General features: G+C 45.3%; 1 protein-coding gene across 3 annotated transcripts in view; it reads left to right on the top strand.

Annotated features, from left to right (window-relative positions):
* Positions 1–4,081: 4,081 nt before the first annotated feature.
* Positions 4,082–16,408, top strand: part of MEIS1 (Meis homeobox 1) — a 167,428-nt gene continuing 155,101 nt past the window's right edge. For 2 of the 3 annotated variants that reach the window (XM_060187181.1, XM_060187183.1), the window contains exons 1-6: positions 4,252–5,053; positions 6,941–7,167; positions 9,071–9,212; positions 9,743–9,793; positions 10,656–10,706; positions 12,136–12,282. In XM_060187181.1, the coding sequence (XP_060043164.1) occupies positions 5,042–5,053; positions 6,941–7,167; positions 9,071–9,212; positions 9,743–9,793; positions 10,656–10,706; positions 12,136–12,282 (630 nt within the window). In that variant the 5' untranslated portion in view covers positions 4,252–5,041. Of the gene's footprint in view, positions 4,223–4,251; positions 5,054–6,940; positions 7,168–9,070; positions 9,213–9,742; positions 9,794–10,655; positions 10,707–12,135; positions 12,283–16,408 lie in introns of those variants that run through there. The other variant, XM_060187182.1, reaches the window with a different exon arrangement.

The following is a 16,408-nucleotide window of genomic DNA, read 5'->3' as shown; positions in this document are numbered from 1 at the left end:
CTTTAATTTCTCAGGGTTTGGGAAATGACTCATCAGTGTGAACTTTATTTATGGACAAAAGTCTTAATTCAGAATACAGATCTTTTCAAAGAAACAATTCCCTATTAGAGAAGAGAGCATTTGAGGGAAGTTCTTAGAGAAGATTAAACCAGTAGCCTTATGGAGCAATGCTTGTTTTAAATACCTCTTTACAGAAAGGTCTATACACTTATGAATTAGATACCAGTCTGCCTTTTAAAATTCTTCTATGATTCTCTACATATATCTCCTACAGGATATGAAGGATAAATTGAATGTGGTAAGCCCATGGAAAGTGCCAGAACCTGTCAACAGGCTTGGGTTTTTTTGTTGTTTATATATATATATATATATATATATATATATATATATATATATATATGTGTGTGTGTGTGTGTGTGTGTGTGTGTGTGTGTGTGTGTGTGTGTATGTGTGTGTGTGTGTTATTGCCTTATAAAGAAAAGTATCTGAAATAATTTGTGACTAGAAAATATATTAATATATTAACAACAATATTAGTTCCCTAAGATATCTAGAAGTCTCCCTTTGCATTTCCTTTTAATAGATGATTAATTGCTGCCTTGTTAAAGGAGTTTCTTTTCTTTTTAAAAATTTTTTTATGGCTACTATATTGCAACTCTGTATGGCCTCTGTGTAGTTTCTCTCAGTGAGCCCCAACTGTAATAACTGTTTGCTAATTGTAAAATCCTTATCCAGAATGAGGTTTGGGCAAACAATTTGTACTACTGTAATTACATTGTAAAAGTGTTTTAGTCCCTTGATTGTTCAGAATTAATCTTATAAAGGCCTAGGAGTAGCATTAGGTTCTGAATTATAAATGGGAAGGGGGAGGGAAGAAAGAAGACACTTTTCAAAACTAATGAGTTTATTTTAAGCCCACAAACTCAAACACTCTCTCTTTTTAAAGAAAATCTGTGTGCAAGTCATTTAAAAGAATATTTGTAATGTAGCTTGACACATGATGGTCAAAACACAAGTCTTACTACTCTGGAATTTTGAGTTAAGTCTCATAAAAAATTACCGGATTTTTTTCAACCTCAGCTAAAAAACAAACAAAAAAATTACCAGATAGGAAAAATGGAACAAACCAGTTTATTGTCTCTCTCTCTCTCTCACACACACACACACACACACACCCCACATGAGGTTTTCAAAGTTGAGATAATTTCAAGCCAGTAACCTAAAACTTTGCCAGATAATACTTGGACAGTTTAAGTCTAAGGTCATTGGCATGTGTTTCTCAGTAAATTTCTTTTTTTTTTCCTTTCAGCTAAAATATACTTACACAATTCCCCTTCTCAGTTTTTGTAAGGATCATAAATGTAGATATGCCTCTGTCCTTGTTTGGAATGATGCTCTCCTCCCTTTCCCTCTCCTCGCCCCCTCCTCCCTATAGCCCAGGCTCGCTGCCTTGTGGGCCTGCTGGGGAGACTGTGTTCTCAGTCGGGGAAGGTGGGAAAAGCGCTCAGGTGTCCGAAGCAGCCGGCTTGAGTTCTGGGAAGGGCTTGTAGCATAAGGGCCCAGCTTGTTTCTCTCCCTAATTGGAAAAAGAATCCGTTGTTTGGTCCAGCCAGTCTAACCTCCCAAGAATTAAACAGAGAAGTTGCCTTTCTGAGATGTGGAGGTTCCATCCTGGTCTGAAAGGCTGTTTTCCAAGTTCACACCGAAGGGGTGAGGATCTGGGCAATGCCATAAAAGTGCTGCCAATGCACCTGGAACCCTTCAGCCTGCATGAGCGCCTTGAGTGATCTATCCGGGTTTTTGTGTCAGAAAAACTCCACACACACGCACACGCACACATAAATGACAGAAAATTAAATATTCTAATACTTGATAAAGACTGGGGGTGGGGGAAGAGAAGAGTGAAGAGATAAATACTTCTGGGAGTGAGTTTTCAAACGGAGGCAACGCACATCTACAGGTTGTGGGTTGAACCTGTGTTAACCCTTTAGACACATAAGCGTGATTACGATGTTGAGGTATGGGCATTGTGAGTGGGATGCCTAGGACTATATGGGAAGTCCACTACAGGAGAGAACCGAGCATTGACTCATGAGAGGTACAGTGCGTTTTAGAAGAAGCAAGTTTAACTGTCGCTTAGGAAGGCTCGGCACGCTCGGTGGTTCCAGGTTCCAGATCTCGGTTCTGATGCTCGCCCAGTCAACTCTACTTCTCAAAAGTGCACTTCACAGAAACTTGAATCCTACCTCTTGGACTGATGCAAATTCTCTCTTAGTTTGCGCTTTAGGAGCTGGCGTCAACACAAGTTAGAGCACCTAACGTCTTCCAAACAATCTCCGAGGATAGGACTTCCCTAATCTTTCTTAAAACTCTTTCCCCTATCATCGTGTCCCCCTCCCCCCTTCGTTGGGATGAGGGTTTGGTTCACAGCGTTCCCGATGAGACAGGGATGAGATGATGGGAGTAAGGGGTCGACTGCCACGGAGGTGGGAGGGGGGGTTAGTCTTGGGCCACCTTCTGGGCGGGAATCCCGACAGGCAGTTTGCATTCCTGGCAGATCGAAGTTCCCTGCTGATCGATTATTTGATAATTGATTTTGCCCGCAACCAATGCGAGGCCGCCTGGACAGGCGCTCCTCCTGATTGGCGCAGCCCTCCTCCGCTGCTGCCTACCGAGATTTGGGTGAGCTCATTTTCCAGCCGACCGCAGGGGGAGTTTTCTGTGAGGTTTCAGCTGGAGGGGGGCTGGGGGGGGGGTGCTACTCCGAACCCAGAGAACTGCGAGCCCTGCTCGTAGATGTGAGGTTTCTAACCAGCCCGCTGATGGAGCTGAGCTGCCGAGGCTGAGCCAGCTCGGCTGACGACGCCGGGCGGGCAGGAAAAATAAAAAACGAAAACAATGTCAGTCAATATTAAGCATAAAAGGCCAGCTTAGAGCGGGACAATGAAGAAAAGGCATTTTCACTTAAGTCAGAGACTGGGTATTTCGAGGAAGAAAGTTAAAAAACCAGAGACTGGAGTCTGCGACTTGTGGGTAGGGGCAGCTTTTTGTCTGAAATCGCAGCTGCCAAAGTGGATCGCGTCTCTCTCTCTCTCTCTCCTTTCTCTCTCTCCCTTTTCCTTTGGCAGCGAATTGCCTCTGAGCCGAGTATGGGATTGCAAAGTAGAGTAGGGGGGCAGGGGGGAAGGGCATGGAGGAGAGCTCCAGGCGTCGCCAGGGAAAGAGCTGAGGAAGCGGGAGTCCCTTCAGGCCCCAGCGTCGCCGAGGTCAGAGCCCACCGCGCCTTGAAGACAAAGGCGGCGCGGCCACAGTCTTGAGACCAGCACTCCACCCGCAGCTCCGCTCCTCGGGCGCACTACAGCCTCGCCCCGAGCGGGTTGGAGAAAGAGCCTACCTCCCCGCGGCTCCACGGCCTCGGCTCCGCCCGCGAGGTCTGGGCTGCTCCGAGCCCGCGTCGGGTTTCGTTTTCCGGCGATCATAAATAGCTTAGTGTTTGTAAACAGGCGCTGGGGGCACATTCCCAGCTCTCAGCTCATTGTTCCCTCCCTTCCTCTCCCACTTAGAGCGGGACCCCCGGGTTGGGCCTGGGGGCCTCAGGACTAGGTGGTGGAGGCATCCTGACTCCTAAAGTGAGAAAATGCAAGCATTTCCTTTCCTTGGCCCGGCTGTTCACCTCTGACAGGGGGGGGGGGGGATCTCTCAGCTGGGTCTGCAGAAAGCCCCAGTCTCCACCCCACGTCCTCGGGACTCCTTAGCAGATTCTTTCCCAGTCTTGATTCTGCTTCTCCTCCTGGCTTCACATTTGACTCCTTTACTAAGGGTGATTAGTTTTAAGAGCCCAGTACTTTCCACACCACCTCCCTCCCTGAAAATTACTGGCAGACCCCAATAATTTCGAGGAAAGTCATGAAGTGTATGTGCGGAGCCCTGTGCAAAATAACTCCTGCTTGCTGCCTGCCCCGTGTCTATTCCCAGTTTATTTCAAGAGAATCGGGTTGGGGAGATCGCCTGAAGGGGGAGGGAGAAAAAAAAGAATCCAGAGAATAAAGCCGGCGGCCCGGACTGCTGCTCGCGTCAGTGCGTGTGTGCCCTGGGTGTGTGAGTGTTTGTGCCTGAGCGTGCGATTTAATGGAGCGCCTCTCTGCATTTCCAGTGCGGCCAGAGCTCCCTTCACGCACCCACCCCTGCCGAGGAGCCTACTTGCTGCAGCCCAATGCATTGTGTAAGACGCGACCTGTTATGGCCACCACTACTTCCGGGTTCTAGCATTCTGGTCGGAATCCACCTCTCCGCCTGTGCAACACACACTTTACACACGCACGGGGACTGCAAGCGGGCAGCATCGATCGTGGCTCCTTTAAGACAAACTCAGACAGACATTTTTTTTAACCCTCCTCCTCTAATCTCCCTCCAGTGCAGCAGTTGCAAAGAGGGAGAGAGGGAGAAAGAGAAAGAGCAAGAGAGAGAAGAGAGAAACTGATTGGGAATTAGGACCGATTCAAGGAAAGCGAGCGCTAGGGCTTTGTGCATTTGAATATTAACATTTGAGGTGTTCTGACCAGAAGAAGACAGAGCGGATGATCATTCATTCACCACGTTGACAACCTCGCCTGTGATTGACAGCCGGAGTGGCAGAAAGCCATGAGATTTGGTAGTTGGGTCTGAGGGGCGCCTTATTATTTTTTTAAACTGATTTTTGGGGAGAGAAGATTTTTTCCTCTTCTTTCTTTCTTTCTTTTTTTCTATCTTTCTTTCTTTCTTTCTTTCTGTCTTTCTTCTTCTTCTTTTTTTTTTTCTCTCCTCCCGCTGCTGTCTTGGAAACGGAGCGCTTTTATGCTCAGTGACTCGGGGGCGCTTTGCTTCAGGTCCGGTAGACCGAAGATCTGGGACCATAGCTCACGTTGCAGGAGACTTTAAGAGATTTTTCGTCGTGCTTTTAAAAATATTTTTTTCCGGGGGAGCTTGCATATTTGTTTCTGTTCACACTGGCCTTAAAGAGGATATATTAGAAGTTGAAGTAGGAAGGGAGCCAGGGAGGCCGATGGCGCAAAGGGTACGTATTAAAAATCAATGTGGAACTCAAATGTGAGATTAAATTGAAACGTGGCTGCAAGACACTATTTTTAAAAAGTTTCCTTTTTTTTTCTTTCTGTCTTTTTTAATGAGGCTCCTAAAGCCGTGGCCTAAAGCTAAAGGATTTATTCAGTGCATCTGTGTAGTTTATGTATGTTACATATAATAGCTAATTCAAGTAATCAAGTTTTCTATATACTCCTAACTGGTAGCTACAAAAATTAAAATACAAACTTGGGCAACCATCTGTCAAAAAAAGTTCCATACCTTGTCTTCTCTTTTTCTTGTGTGTTCAGGGATCAGAACTTTAAAGCAGTTTTTGAACTAAAACAAGCAGCTAGAAACTTCTGTTGTGTTATTGATTATATTCGCCTTTAATATCATTAGGAGCATCTCGCTTTTTTGAATAAATAACACTGTCATACTACAGTGGTTTGAGGAATCAGAAGGCATTCACCTTTTTGAAGTAATTTTAATATGCATGTTTTATTTTACACAAGGTAATGCTTTGGAAGTTTTTCTTAGGAAAGCCCTGTACTAATTGGATACTGAGCACAAAACAAGCACTTGCTTTAAAAATGCAATACTAATTTCCCAAATATCCCTATTTGAATGGAAATGTAGTGAGAGTAAAGTGAGACAATGACAATCCAACTGAGGTAGTTTCTTAAAAAGAAAAGGGGTCTACAAAAAGCCTTTCTTGAATAATTTGTGTCCTGGCCCTCAAAGCCCTGTTTGCAAAAGAAAGTTACTAGGCTGACACATTTTTTCTTTACTTCTTTGGTTCAGGCAAATGTCAGCGGTTTTTCCAAACTCTTTTCACACCTCTGGTTTTAAGGAGATGAAAGTGACAATTTCTCTTTTCTTTGAAAATCACTTCACTCTCAGTGCCACTGAATCTTGGGAAAAGAGCTTGCCTCTAATGAAGCAATGAGAAAAATCTAAATAGCTAAGTTTCACATGCAAAAATAAAGACTATCAATATGATTGTACTTTTTCTAGAGGAAGAATATGGGGAGTTTTAAATATGTTTTCTTTTGAATTTGCCTTAAACCTGATGGGTAACATTTGTCTCCTTGACTTCTAGTGTGGGAAGAAAGTTCCTAAGAGTAGAAAAGAAATGGAATAACTTATTGTTCTCTCTATGAATTTTCTTTAATTTTTGGAGAAAATAGCCCAATACAAAATTAAGTTCTAATGTACAAGAAAAGGCATTCCTCTGGGTTTCACTTTAGGAGGAGCAGAGAGGATTTTTTTTTAAAAATAATATATCAGAGTTCATCTTGCAAAGCAAAAGAAATACAGGGTCTTGCAGGAGTGCTTAACCCCCACTCTGGCAAGCAAAATGAGAAGCCTGTCTTAATTCACGTGCTTGGCATAGCCGTTCACATCATAACTTTTTTTTTTTTTTTTTTTTGTTTAATTCTCCCTGATGGGAAGGGGCTGTGAAACTAGGCGGGTTTGCTGTACTGTCCTGGCACGTTTTATTATTGTGATTTTGAGTTTCCTCTCATAGAGACATGCACATTTTACCTTCTGCCCTCTGGGAGGGAGAATGCCTCCTTTTCTTTCCTTTCTTTTTCCCTTCCTTACTTCCCTGCCAAAGGATCCTGAGCTCCTGAACTAGTTGATAGGGACACAAGTTAGAACAAGACCATTCATCCCAGCTGATTCTTACAGAGAATCCTTAAAAAAAAAAAAAAAAAAAGATTTTGAATAAAGAAGCTCAACTTTAGAGATGCAAGGCCACAGAATTCCTGGTGGAAGGATCCAGCTGGACTGACATTATATAAGCTCTGCACCCTGCCGTTCTTCCATTTGCCCTCATGGCCTCCTGAACCTTGTTTCTCTTCTGTTTGTCATGCAGTACGACGATCTGCCCCATTACGGGGGCATGGATGGAGTAGGCATCCCCTCCACAATGTATGGGGACCCGCACGCGGCCAGGTCCATGCAGCCAGTCCACCACCTGAACCACGGGCCTCCTCTACACTCTCATCAGTACCCGCACACAGCTCACACCAATGCCATGGCCCCCAGCATGGGTTCCTCTGTCAATGACGCTTTAAAGAGAGATAAAGATGCCATTTATGGGTAGGTACAATGGGAAGCAGGTTATGTAGTTGAGAGGCGATGTTTCTCCTAGATTTCTTAGCCATCGGTAAGAGGAAAGCCAGAGATCTCTGGATTTGAAGATGTGTTACTTAGTGACTTTTTATTCACATTTGTACGGAGAACGTGAGGTATAGGAGCGGCCTGCCTTCCAGGACTCCCCTCATCTCCACAAGCTTTCTGTTCCAACCCAGCGCTCCCTTCTGCCATGGCCGAGATCCTGGAGAAAGGGTCGCTCTGAAAGGGTCGTCCTGCGAGAGAAGTTACCGAAGGTTCCTCGACTCCTCTGAAACCCAGGCTACACAGCTCAGTGGGTTGAAGCCCGTCCTTGCTCGCTAGACTTCTCTGGGAAAGCTTTGGGGGTTTCTAAATGTAGGCGCCTTTGTGCTGGAACGAAACTTTTAGTTGAAGGGAAAATCTTTTAAGCCACTGATTGTTCTGACTTGCTAAGTTTACTCAGCAACCGTATGCTGGCTCTGCCACCGCACAATAAAACCAAGGGAGGACAGTGGCAGGTCAGGCAAGGGGGAACATACTTTGCATTTGGGAAGTTTGACCACCGTAGTCTAGGAGAGGAGCTTGCTCTGAATCCTTACAAGCATTAAGAAACTTCCAGTTGTTTTAGTACTTTTGTGTTCAAAGGCAAAACCTGCAGGATTTAGACAGAAGCAGATGAGGGGTGTTCTCCAGCCGTTGTTGTTTTCTGGCTGCTGATTATACCCGAGTTTTCTCGGCCAGTCCATTGAGTCTGGACTAGTAAAACCCTTGGGGGTAAAAATCTTGTGCCTACTGTGTGCTGATGCACTTGGGGGGGCCTCTTTTTACTTCACAACTTTCAGTTCTACTTATGTCTTCTTTTAGAAAAAGAAAGAAAAAAAGAAAGAAGGAAAGAAAGAAAAGCAGGCAGCACTGACCTTTCCCAGCTGAAAAACCTCATTGCTGTATTTTCTGGTCCCTTGTGCAATGGGCTTGTTTAAATCCCAGTGTTCTTCCTACAAATGCTTTAAGCTCCAGGACAGAGCATTTGGGGAAGCTTTGAAAAAGACCCCAAACTGTTAAATTCCCAGCTGGGCTGTGAGAGCTAATAAAAAGACTTGAGAGACCTCCTTGGACACTAAAAGGAACCCCTCTTTTTTTAATGTGTTAAGATAAGGAACATCTAGGCCCTTAGAAATACTAGCTGTTTTGCCATTCGCATTGACAAAATGAAAGGCTTTACCCCAGCAACATTTGAACGGACTTTCTTGCTGGAGTGGTGGGGACCAATGGCGAAGGGAGGGAAGCTTTCAGGGAAGCAAAGAGAAGCTTTGCAGCGATCCAAAGGCCACGGGCGTTCAAGTAGGTAGGTGCCCCCTGGCAGTGTGTCCTGCTGCCACAAGGAATCCTTTCTTCAAGTTAGCTTAGTTCCTTCCACCAAGATCTTCAAGAATCTTGGTTACTGGGCCTTGGAAGAGTCCACTTGAACCCGTCGCCCCAACCTCTACACGGAGTGCCTTTCTCCTTTACCAGGTCCTAAATGTGCATCAAGGGACATGGCTTGTCGGCTTGGGAAACTTAATTCAAAATGGCTGCTGGAACTGCTTGGATTTTAGTTTTACAAATGTTACCATTTTCTCAGGCCAGATATGCTGATCCTCAGATACTATCCATGGGTTGGGACCTCTGACTTCAGGACCCTTAAAAGAAGGGGAGGTGAACAGTTGCCTCGGGAGGGGGCAGAGGAAAAAGAAAAAAAAAAAACCCAAAAACAATGAGTGACAAAACCAGGGAGGGACCTTGACCTGTAGTTTCTTTAGTCATTTTCCCCCTTGGGCATCTTTTTTTCTTTTTTCACAGACTTTGGACTAATCATTGTGTTGTTTGTGACTGTTGTATTTTCTTGCAGACACCCCCTCTTCCCTCTCTTAGCACTGATTTTTGAGAAATGTGAATTAGCTACTTGTACCCCCCGAGAACCAGGGGTTGCAGGCGGGGATGTCTGCTCATCAGAGTCATTCAATGAAGATATAGCTGTGTTCGCCAAACAGGTCAGCAAAATAAATGTTGAAAATGTAAAATAAAATGAAATAAAAATCCAAACCCCTTCCTCCTCAAATACTGCATTTTCAAAAGTAGTCCACTTTAAGTTATGCTAATTACATCAACGCTGAGATTTCCCTCCCATAGGATTGTCTGTTTGCAGACAATTTAAAATCACCTACTTTCTTACCAACTCACAGTCCATAACCTAAAGCAGAAAGCTCACTCTATAAAACAACTTCACTGACACCACGCACTGTCTCCCGACTAGGCGAGCTGGGCAGCTCCCTTAGAAGCGTGGTCACTGATAGCAATAACTGTGAGCTTGGACTTACTTTCGGCTTATTTGATTCACACTGCAGAGTTTCTGCGCGGGCTGAACTCCGTGTCCTTTCAGTCTTTTGGCGGGGTGGGGTTGGGGGGTGTCCCCCACTCGGGACAGTTTAAAAAGACAAGAAATTATATAGGAAGGCGACCAGATTTCAATTTCTCTCTCTCTCCCCCCCTTTCTCTTGTCTCTTTCTCACTTGTTATTTAGATTCGCGCAGAAAAGCCTCTATTTTCTTCTAATCCAGAACTGGATAACTTGGTAAGAGGGGAGACCTTCCTACTCTCCCGTCCCCCCACCCCACCCCCTGCACCAACTACTCCCTCCACCACACCCTAACCCTTCCAGCTTTCCTTTGAGAGCCCTGAGAATTTTAGACCCGTCTTCCCATAGCGACCAGTCGGCTGCAAATATTTCCTTCCACGGACAAGTGGTCCGGGACAAGATCCCAGGGAAATAAATTCATCTTGAGAGGAGCCCGGGCGAATGGGCACAGGGAAAGGAGAGCTTTTGTTTTTTTATGACAGCCTGGCAGCACAGCTCTAATCAGCGCCTGGATTTATCTCCTGGCCTGTCAACGTGTGTGCTTAAACTTTGCGGACTTCCCAGCCCTCAAAGTCCCGTCCTGAGGGGAGCCACCAGGCCAGAACCCCCCCACCCCACCCCCACCTCAAACACTACCCCCACCACCACACGCACAACCAGTTTGCCTTAAAGGTGTGCGGAAGTGTGCAGAAAGTTTGCAGTGTGAAAAGCCACAATTTGGATTGTATCTAGAATAATTTCTACCCTTTCCAATGGAAACTTTAAATCCAGGGATGCAGTTTTTTGGATGGGGGTGGGGGTGGTGGAGCTGAGAGAGGGGTGGGGGGAGTCATGGGGGAGGAGAGTGTTTATGATCCCCACTTAGATGCTTTGTTGTTGTTTTAGCTATTTTTTTCTCCTTAAGAAATATAAACCTCTAGATGGTACCCAGTCGCTGCTATTAAGTTTTAGTGTTATTGCCATAAATCAAAATAACTCTGTTTGCTGGGGGAGGGAGTAGGCTGGAGACACAAAAGCCATGACAGTCAATTTTGTGCAAGATAGGAATGGGGTGCTCATTCTTTTTGTATCTTTGCAGATGATTCAAGCCATACAAGTATTAAGGTTTCATCTGTTGGAATTAGAGAAGGTAATTTCTCTAGCTTCTTTTTACCTGTTTCCTTCCCCTTACCCCCAAACACAGGATAGGGGGAAGTTTCAGAATTGAAGTTCAGGCTTCTGAGGCATTTGCATAAATGTCTTTCTTTCTAGTAATTAGTGTCAAGACCAATCTTAGCTTCCATTTCTCTTTGCAGTTTAATTACAATTTCAGCCACTAAATCCGGGATCACAAACGCCCTAGCCTTGTATTCATTCTTAATACCTAGTGCTGGCTTTGTATAAATAGTTGCAAGTCTAAGCATCCCCACTGGTGTTTAGAATGTTGTAAGTTTGTTTCACAAGTTATACCTCTGTGGTCTCTTCCTTCTTTTCTTTGCTACTTCTGGGGGTGGGGGGTTAGTTTAGTTTCAGAGTTTCTAGAAGACAGTCTCAGAGCTGCAGCAGGTCAGACACAGAGAAGAGGTGGAGGGGGAGGAGGAGGAGGAGGAGGAGGAGGATTGGGCAGGGAGGCTGGAGGAGGTGCTGGAGGAGGCACATTAAATGTTTTGCAGAGACAAAGCAAAGTTGATAGTTGTGTCAATTTCTAGAGTATGTGAATCCTGCAGACAAGCCACCTTCAAACTCAAGAAAGGGTGTGGGTAACATGATTTTGCTAGTTCTATGAATTTCAGCAATAAAAACTTAATGCATTATTGCAATTCAAACTAACATAAAATTGCAAGCACACTGAGGTTTCTTGTGAATTTTTGCATGTCACAAATGCCTGGAGACTGTAAGAGACCACCCCACTCACACCCAAATATTTTGAGGCATTCTTTTTTATGCTTGAAAATTTTATTTGATATATCTCTTTGGCTATATGATTATTTTCATATCATGAGCACTGGTTATTTGATTACCTTTTATTTTTAAAAGGAATTATGGTAAAATGTGTTTCTTATTACTGGAAACTCTAATTTAAATGCTCTAGTGTCTTGGATTGCTAGGCATATGTCCTATATCACCAGAGTACTTGTTTGTTGTGAATACACACACACACACACACACACACACACGCACACGCACACGCGCACACACACACACTTTTTCCTTCAACACTTTGGAAAGGGCTTATGTTAAAGTAACTGGATGAAATTAAATAGTTTACCTTAAATGTCACCCACGCAGGTCACCTCTCTAATGGCCACAGCCCCAGGAGCAGATGAATTTAACACGGGTGTTGAATATGTTGTAGCCTGTGAATCATCTTGTCACTGTCAATTTTCTGGGATATCTCTATTTTGTAAGAAAAGAAAGTTATTCCTAATTCTGAATGTGTCTAGAGGTCTCTGGAGGACAATTGGTCCATGTATTCCCTATATGGAAGTTTGAATCTCACAAGGGGGGTGGATTGCACTTGTCAATGTCATTTATGCACTCCTGATTATATTCCATTTTTTATTTCTATCATAATGTAGGTACACGAATTATGTGACAATTTCTGCCACCGGTATATTAGCTGTTTGAAAGGGAAAATGCCTATCGATTTGGTGATAGACGACAGAGAAGGAGGATCAAAATCAGACAGTGAAGATATAACAAGATCAGCAAATCTAACTGACCAGGTACGTGCTCTTCAATTTCAACATCCCTGGGAAAAAAAAAAACTGTATGCATATTGCTTCCTAGGTCACTACCACCTCCTTTTATTATTTGCATATGATTAAGTCCCTTTTAGATACATTTCCATCGAAATGAAAATTTTTGAATAATGTGGTTATTATTGCTTCATTAAGGCTGGCTCTGGGATTCGACCTGGAGAGATGAGCTTGTAAAAGCTTTGCCTGCAAACTTGACCTGTTTCTTGTCGCTTTTAATTTTTGTCTTTATTTTATTTACCCTCTATAATAATGGGAGTGTTAACTGCCAGTGACCGCCTCTGATTGTAGGGCTTTGTTCTGGAACATGTTTTCCCCTTCTATCTTGAAGAAAAGAAAAGTGTAGGGTCTGCTTATTTCTTATTTTATTAGGAATAAATCCAAGATAGGTGGTCTAAGATAGACAGTGAGGGTTTGAAATCTAGCAAATGCTGGCTATTTTCTCCCTGTCTATACGGTTCATTAGCCTGTCTTGTCAGTTTTCCTCGGCCCAACGCTTCTAGACCTCACTGAACATTGCTTTGTGCAGTGCTTGCTGCAAGCTCGCCCATTTTATTGTACTTAATAGAAAAAATAAGACCAGGCCGAGGTTATAAAAAACGATAAATATGGACTTTTCTTCTCTTTCTCACTCATCCTTCAGCTGGTATGTTTTCTGGGCCCTCGGGGTTGACAGCTTATTGGAGTGTCAGTGTTTGGGGCACCCCACACACCCCCTTGGAATGGGGGGTGGGGCTGGGACTCCTATAGCCTTCACATACAATTGTCAGCCTTTACTGGCTTCACCTCCCTTCAATCACCTCTTCCCTTTTAGGCCCCCTTCTGCTGGATTGTTGAGTGGGAATGACTTTTATTTGGAGTTGGTGTGTGTATGTGTGTGTGTTTTGTCTCTTATCACCCCCAAACTACTGTTTGCTCCCAGTGCTCTCTTTGCTCTCTTTTGGTGTGTCTCTGAGTTAGTCCACGGAGTTGTGAAAATGCTATGAAAGCGACAACATGAGGAGTGGGTGAGATGAAACAGTTCTCAGGACAGCTCTGCTGTGAATTGTAGCCAGGCTCTAGAGGTTTAGGTCGAAAGCTTCCTATGCCTCTCCATACATAAGTCAAAGATCCTGAGTTGTTTCTCTTTCTCACTTGGCCTGTGAATTCTGTCTTGGGATGGAATCAGCTTGCTTTTGTTAAGTCAAAGGACAACCAGTCAAGCAGAGTTTATTATTATTATTATTATTATTTACCAAGCTAACTGTTGGCCAGTGACTATCTTGCAGACTTCTTGCTTGAATGCCTGACTCCTCTGTTTTGGTGTCATCTCAAAGTTTTCTTCTCTGACCCTCTTAAAATAAATTCTCAGCTTGGATTTCTCTGAATAAACCTGGGGTAGAAGCTAAACTCCCCCCTTTTTTTCCCATGAGGAGTGCAGGGCAGGTTCATTGGAGCTTTAAAAGTTCCAAATCCATCAGTCTTATTATCTGTTATATTGCAAACTTTTGGCAGTGTAGACCAGTGCACAAACAGTCAGATAACCCCCCCCCCCCACGCTGCCTGATCTACTACCAAGGTTGGGAACCTGCAGGCAACTCAGGTTCCTGGCCCTGCTGGCTGAGGGGCACCCACCTGACTCAGCCTGAAAAAGCCTTGAGCAGTTAAATGCAGATTCTACTAAGAACCCTTGGTAGCTGCCGTTGAATAAAAATTGTAATCCAACAAGCCTAACTAGAAAATGGAATTCTAAAAGCTCCGGAGTGCTGGGTACATAAAGCTATTTGAGCAAATTACAAGAATCGCTTAGGGGCATGAATGGAATCAACACTTTAATTGCCTCCAAAATGAAGATTTATACCCCATTTTCCCAACGAATCATTATTTTATTAAAGTCAAAGATGAAGCCCCAAAGTTACAGAGGGTTTTTTAGGGGGGTAGGGTGGGGTGGAAGGGGGCTGCAGAAGTGCTATGACACTGTGTTCTCCCCTCTTCATTGGTAAACTTCTGTAAACCAGTTCCCTTAAATTGAGATTATACATTTTGGTGGGCAATTCTATTGGGTCGCAATTTGTATTTATGCTGCTCTTTCACGTATAATATGGGACGTGTTTCCCTCCTTGGCACCAGTTAGGTGTGGCCATAGCAGGTGCAGTTGGATTTGGGGCGCTGTTGACCAGTGCACTTGGGTGCTCTTCCCTGACCCCTAGCCTCTCTTGATCTCAGCAGGGTGGTGGTGGTGAACTCAAGTTTGTTCTCTCTAATTGTCCCCTTCCTGGGAGTCAGGGATGAGTGTGTTTGGTCTCCCTTTGAAGAGGGGCTCACCGAGTGCGGGGTGCTGGTGGGTCTATGTCCTGTCCTGGAAGGTGGGAGTGAGGTAACAGGCTGGAGGCTCAGAACTTGGATGCCAGTTCTCCCGGATGGAGTCTATTCAGGGTCCGTCGGGAAGTGCTAAACCTTAGCAAGGTGCCTGGGGATGCAGCCCGGGTGGGACGGCCTCGCCACCTGTCTCTAGGGAGGACCCAGACAGCTTGAACCCAGGCAGACTGTGCGCCCCGGGCCTGGGTGCTTCAAGTGTGGTGCGAGCTCTGGGCCTGCTTAGCTTACTCACCCCTTCGTGCCTGCTGGAGGCACCGTTTATTTTATTTTGCTGTCTTCTTGGAGGGCAGGAAGGTTGCCACCCGCTCAGGGACCTGAGGCCAACCTACCTCTGATAGCAGTCGAGTTCCCGGGAGGGTTAAACCGGCAGAAAGCCATTTGGCCATTAGTGTTGTTGGATTATTGTTACTATTATTATATTAATTATCATTATCACCAGATTAAGACCCCAGTAGTAGTCGTAATCCCGTCCCTATCTCCTACCCAGACCCCCTCCCCGCTCCCAGTCCCTTAGGCACCCGGGGTTCCGGCCTGGGAGACGCCTCTCGGCACCGCTGGCCTCCCGGGCGCCCTCTCCCGACCGCTGCGCTCTAGCCTCGGGAGGAAGCTCTCCGCGCCCAGCCAGTGGGGACGGACAGGGTTGCTGGGGGCAGTCGGGCTTCGCCGCCTGAACTGGCCGGGAGAGGGGTCGGGGTGCGAGGTGCAAAGGCGAAGGTTGAGTCTAGCTGGCTTTAGAGGAGGGTTTGAGACCCTAGGGCAGGTGGAGAGCGTGTTTTGGGGACCCAGAATGGAATTGTGGACGTCCAAAGGGGTGAGGCGGGAAAAGTCTGACCACTCACAAGCTCTACTTTTGAATGAAGCCTGGAATCTCAGAATTGTCCATTTCAAGAAGCAGGAGACAGAGACAGAGAGCGAGAGAGGAGCTGAGGGATGAATCTTTGGACCCTCGAGGCAGCCTCCTTTGGTGGCCAATTCTGGTCACCTCTCCCGGAGAGGGAGACTAGCCGGCCTACACTATGCAAACGCCAAGAAAGGTTCCTTTGGGGTAGCAATTTTTATTCAAGGTACCCTAGAGGGAGGCATGGAGAGGGGCTTGAATCTTCATTTAACAGCTCTCTGGCGGGGACTAGCGGGCTACATAGGCACTCTGTGGCATGTTAATCCAGATTTGCCTGACTTCCGGCAAAGAAGTAATGTGGCTCCCAGAGAGAGAACCAGAAAGCCACGTCCGCTAGACTAGTTAAATGCCAAATGCTGGTGAACTCGGAGTGGGGGTGAAGAGGGGAAGAGGGGGGTGTTGAGGGAGTGGAGGTCGCGGAGCCAGTGAAGAGGTGGCTGAAAAATGCTACTCTGCAGGCCTGGAGGATACGGATGCCATTGGATCCTTTGGTCTACTTCCCAAGTGGGTTAGGGAACCCTGGTGGCGATTGTTTTATTTTGAAAGTTGAGAATGTTGATTCTAAAAGTTTGATTTAAAAAGAAAAATTAAGTGAACAAATTCTTGACTAAAAATGCCCCCCAGTCCTCTGTCCAAAGTAGAATGGACATAATTGCAAGGGAACTTTAAGCTTTCTTTTCTGGGAAGGTGTGAGGACAAGGGATGGGGAGGGGAGGGCAAGGAATAGTCTTCTGGATGAATTGGATCTGCTATTGTGTCTGTGTGTGTGTGGGGGGGGTACTATTACTAGACACAGTTAATTTATTTCCATTAAATAAGAAACCTACTGAAACAGCA

Source organism: Erinaceus europaeus, chromosome 3, assembly GCF_950295315.1.
Source record: "Erinaceus europaeus chromosome 3, mEriEur2.1, whole genome shotgun sequence".
Classification (NCBI taxonomy): Eukaryota; Metazoa; Chordata; class Mammalia; order Eulipotyphla; family Erinaceidae; genus Erinaceus; species Erinaceus europaeus.
Note: the sequence above shows the minus strand (reverse complement) of the source record. Positions and strands in the feature narration are given on the sequence as shown.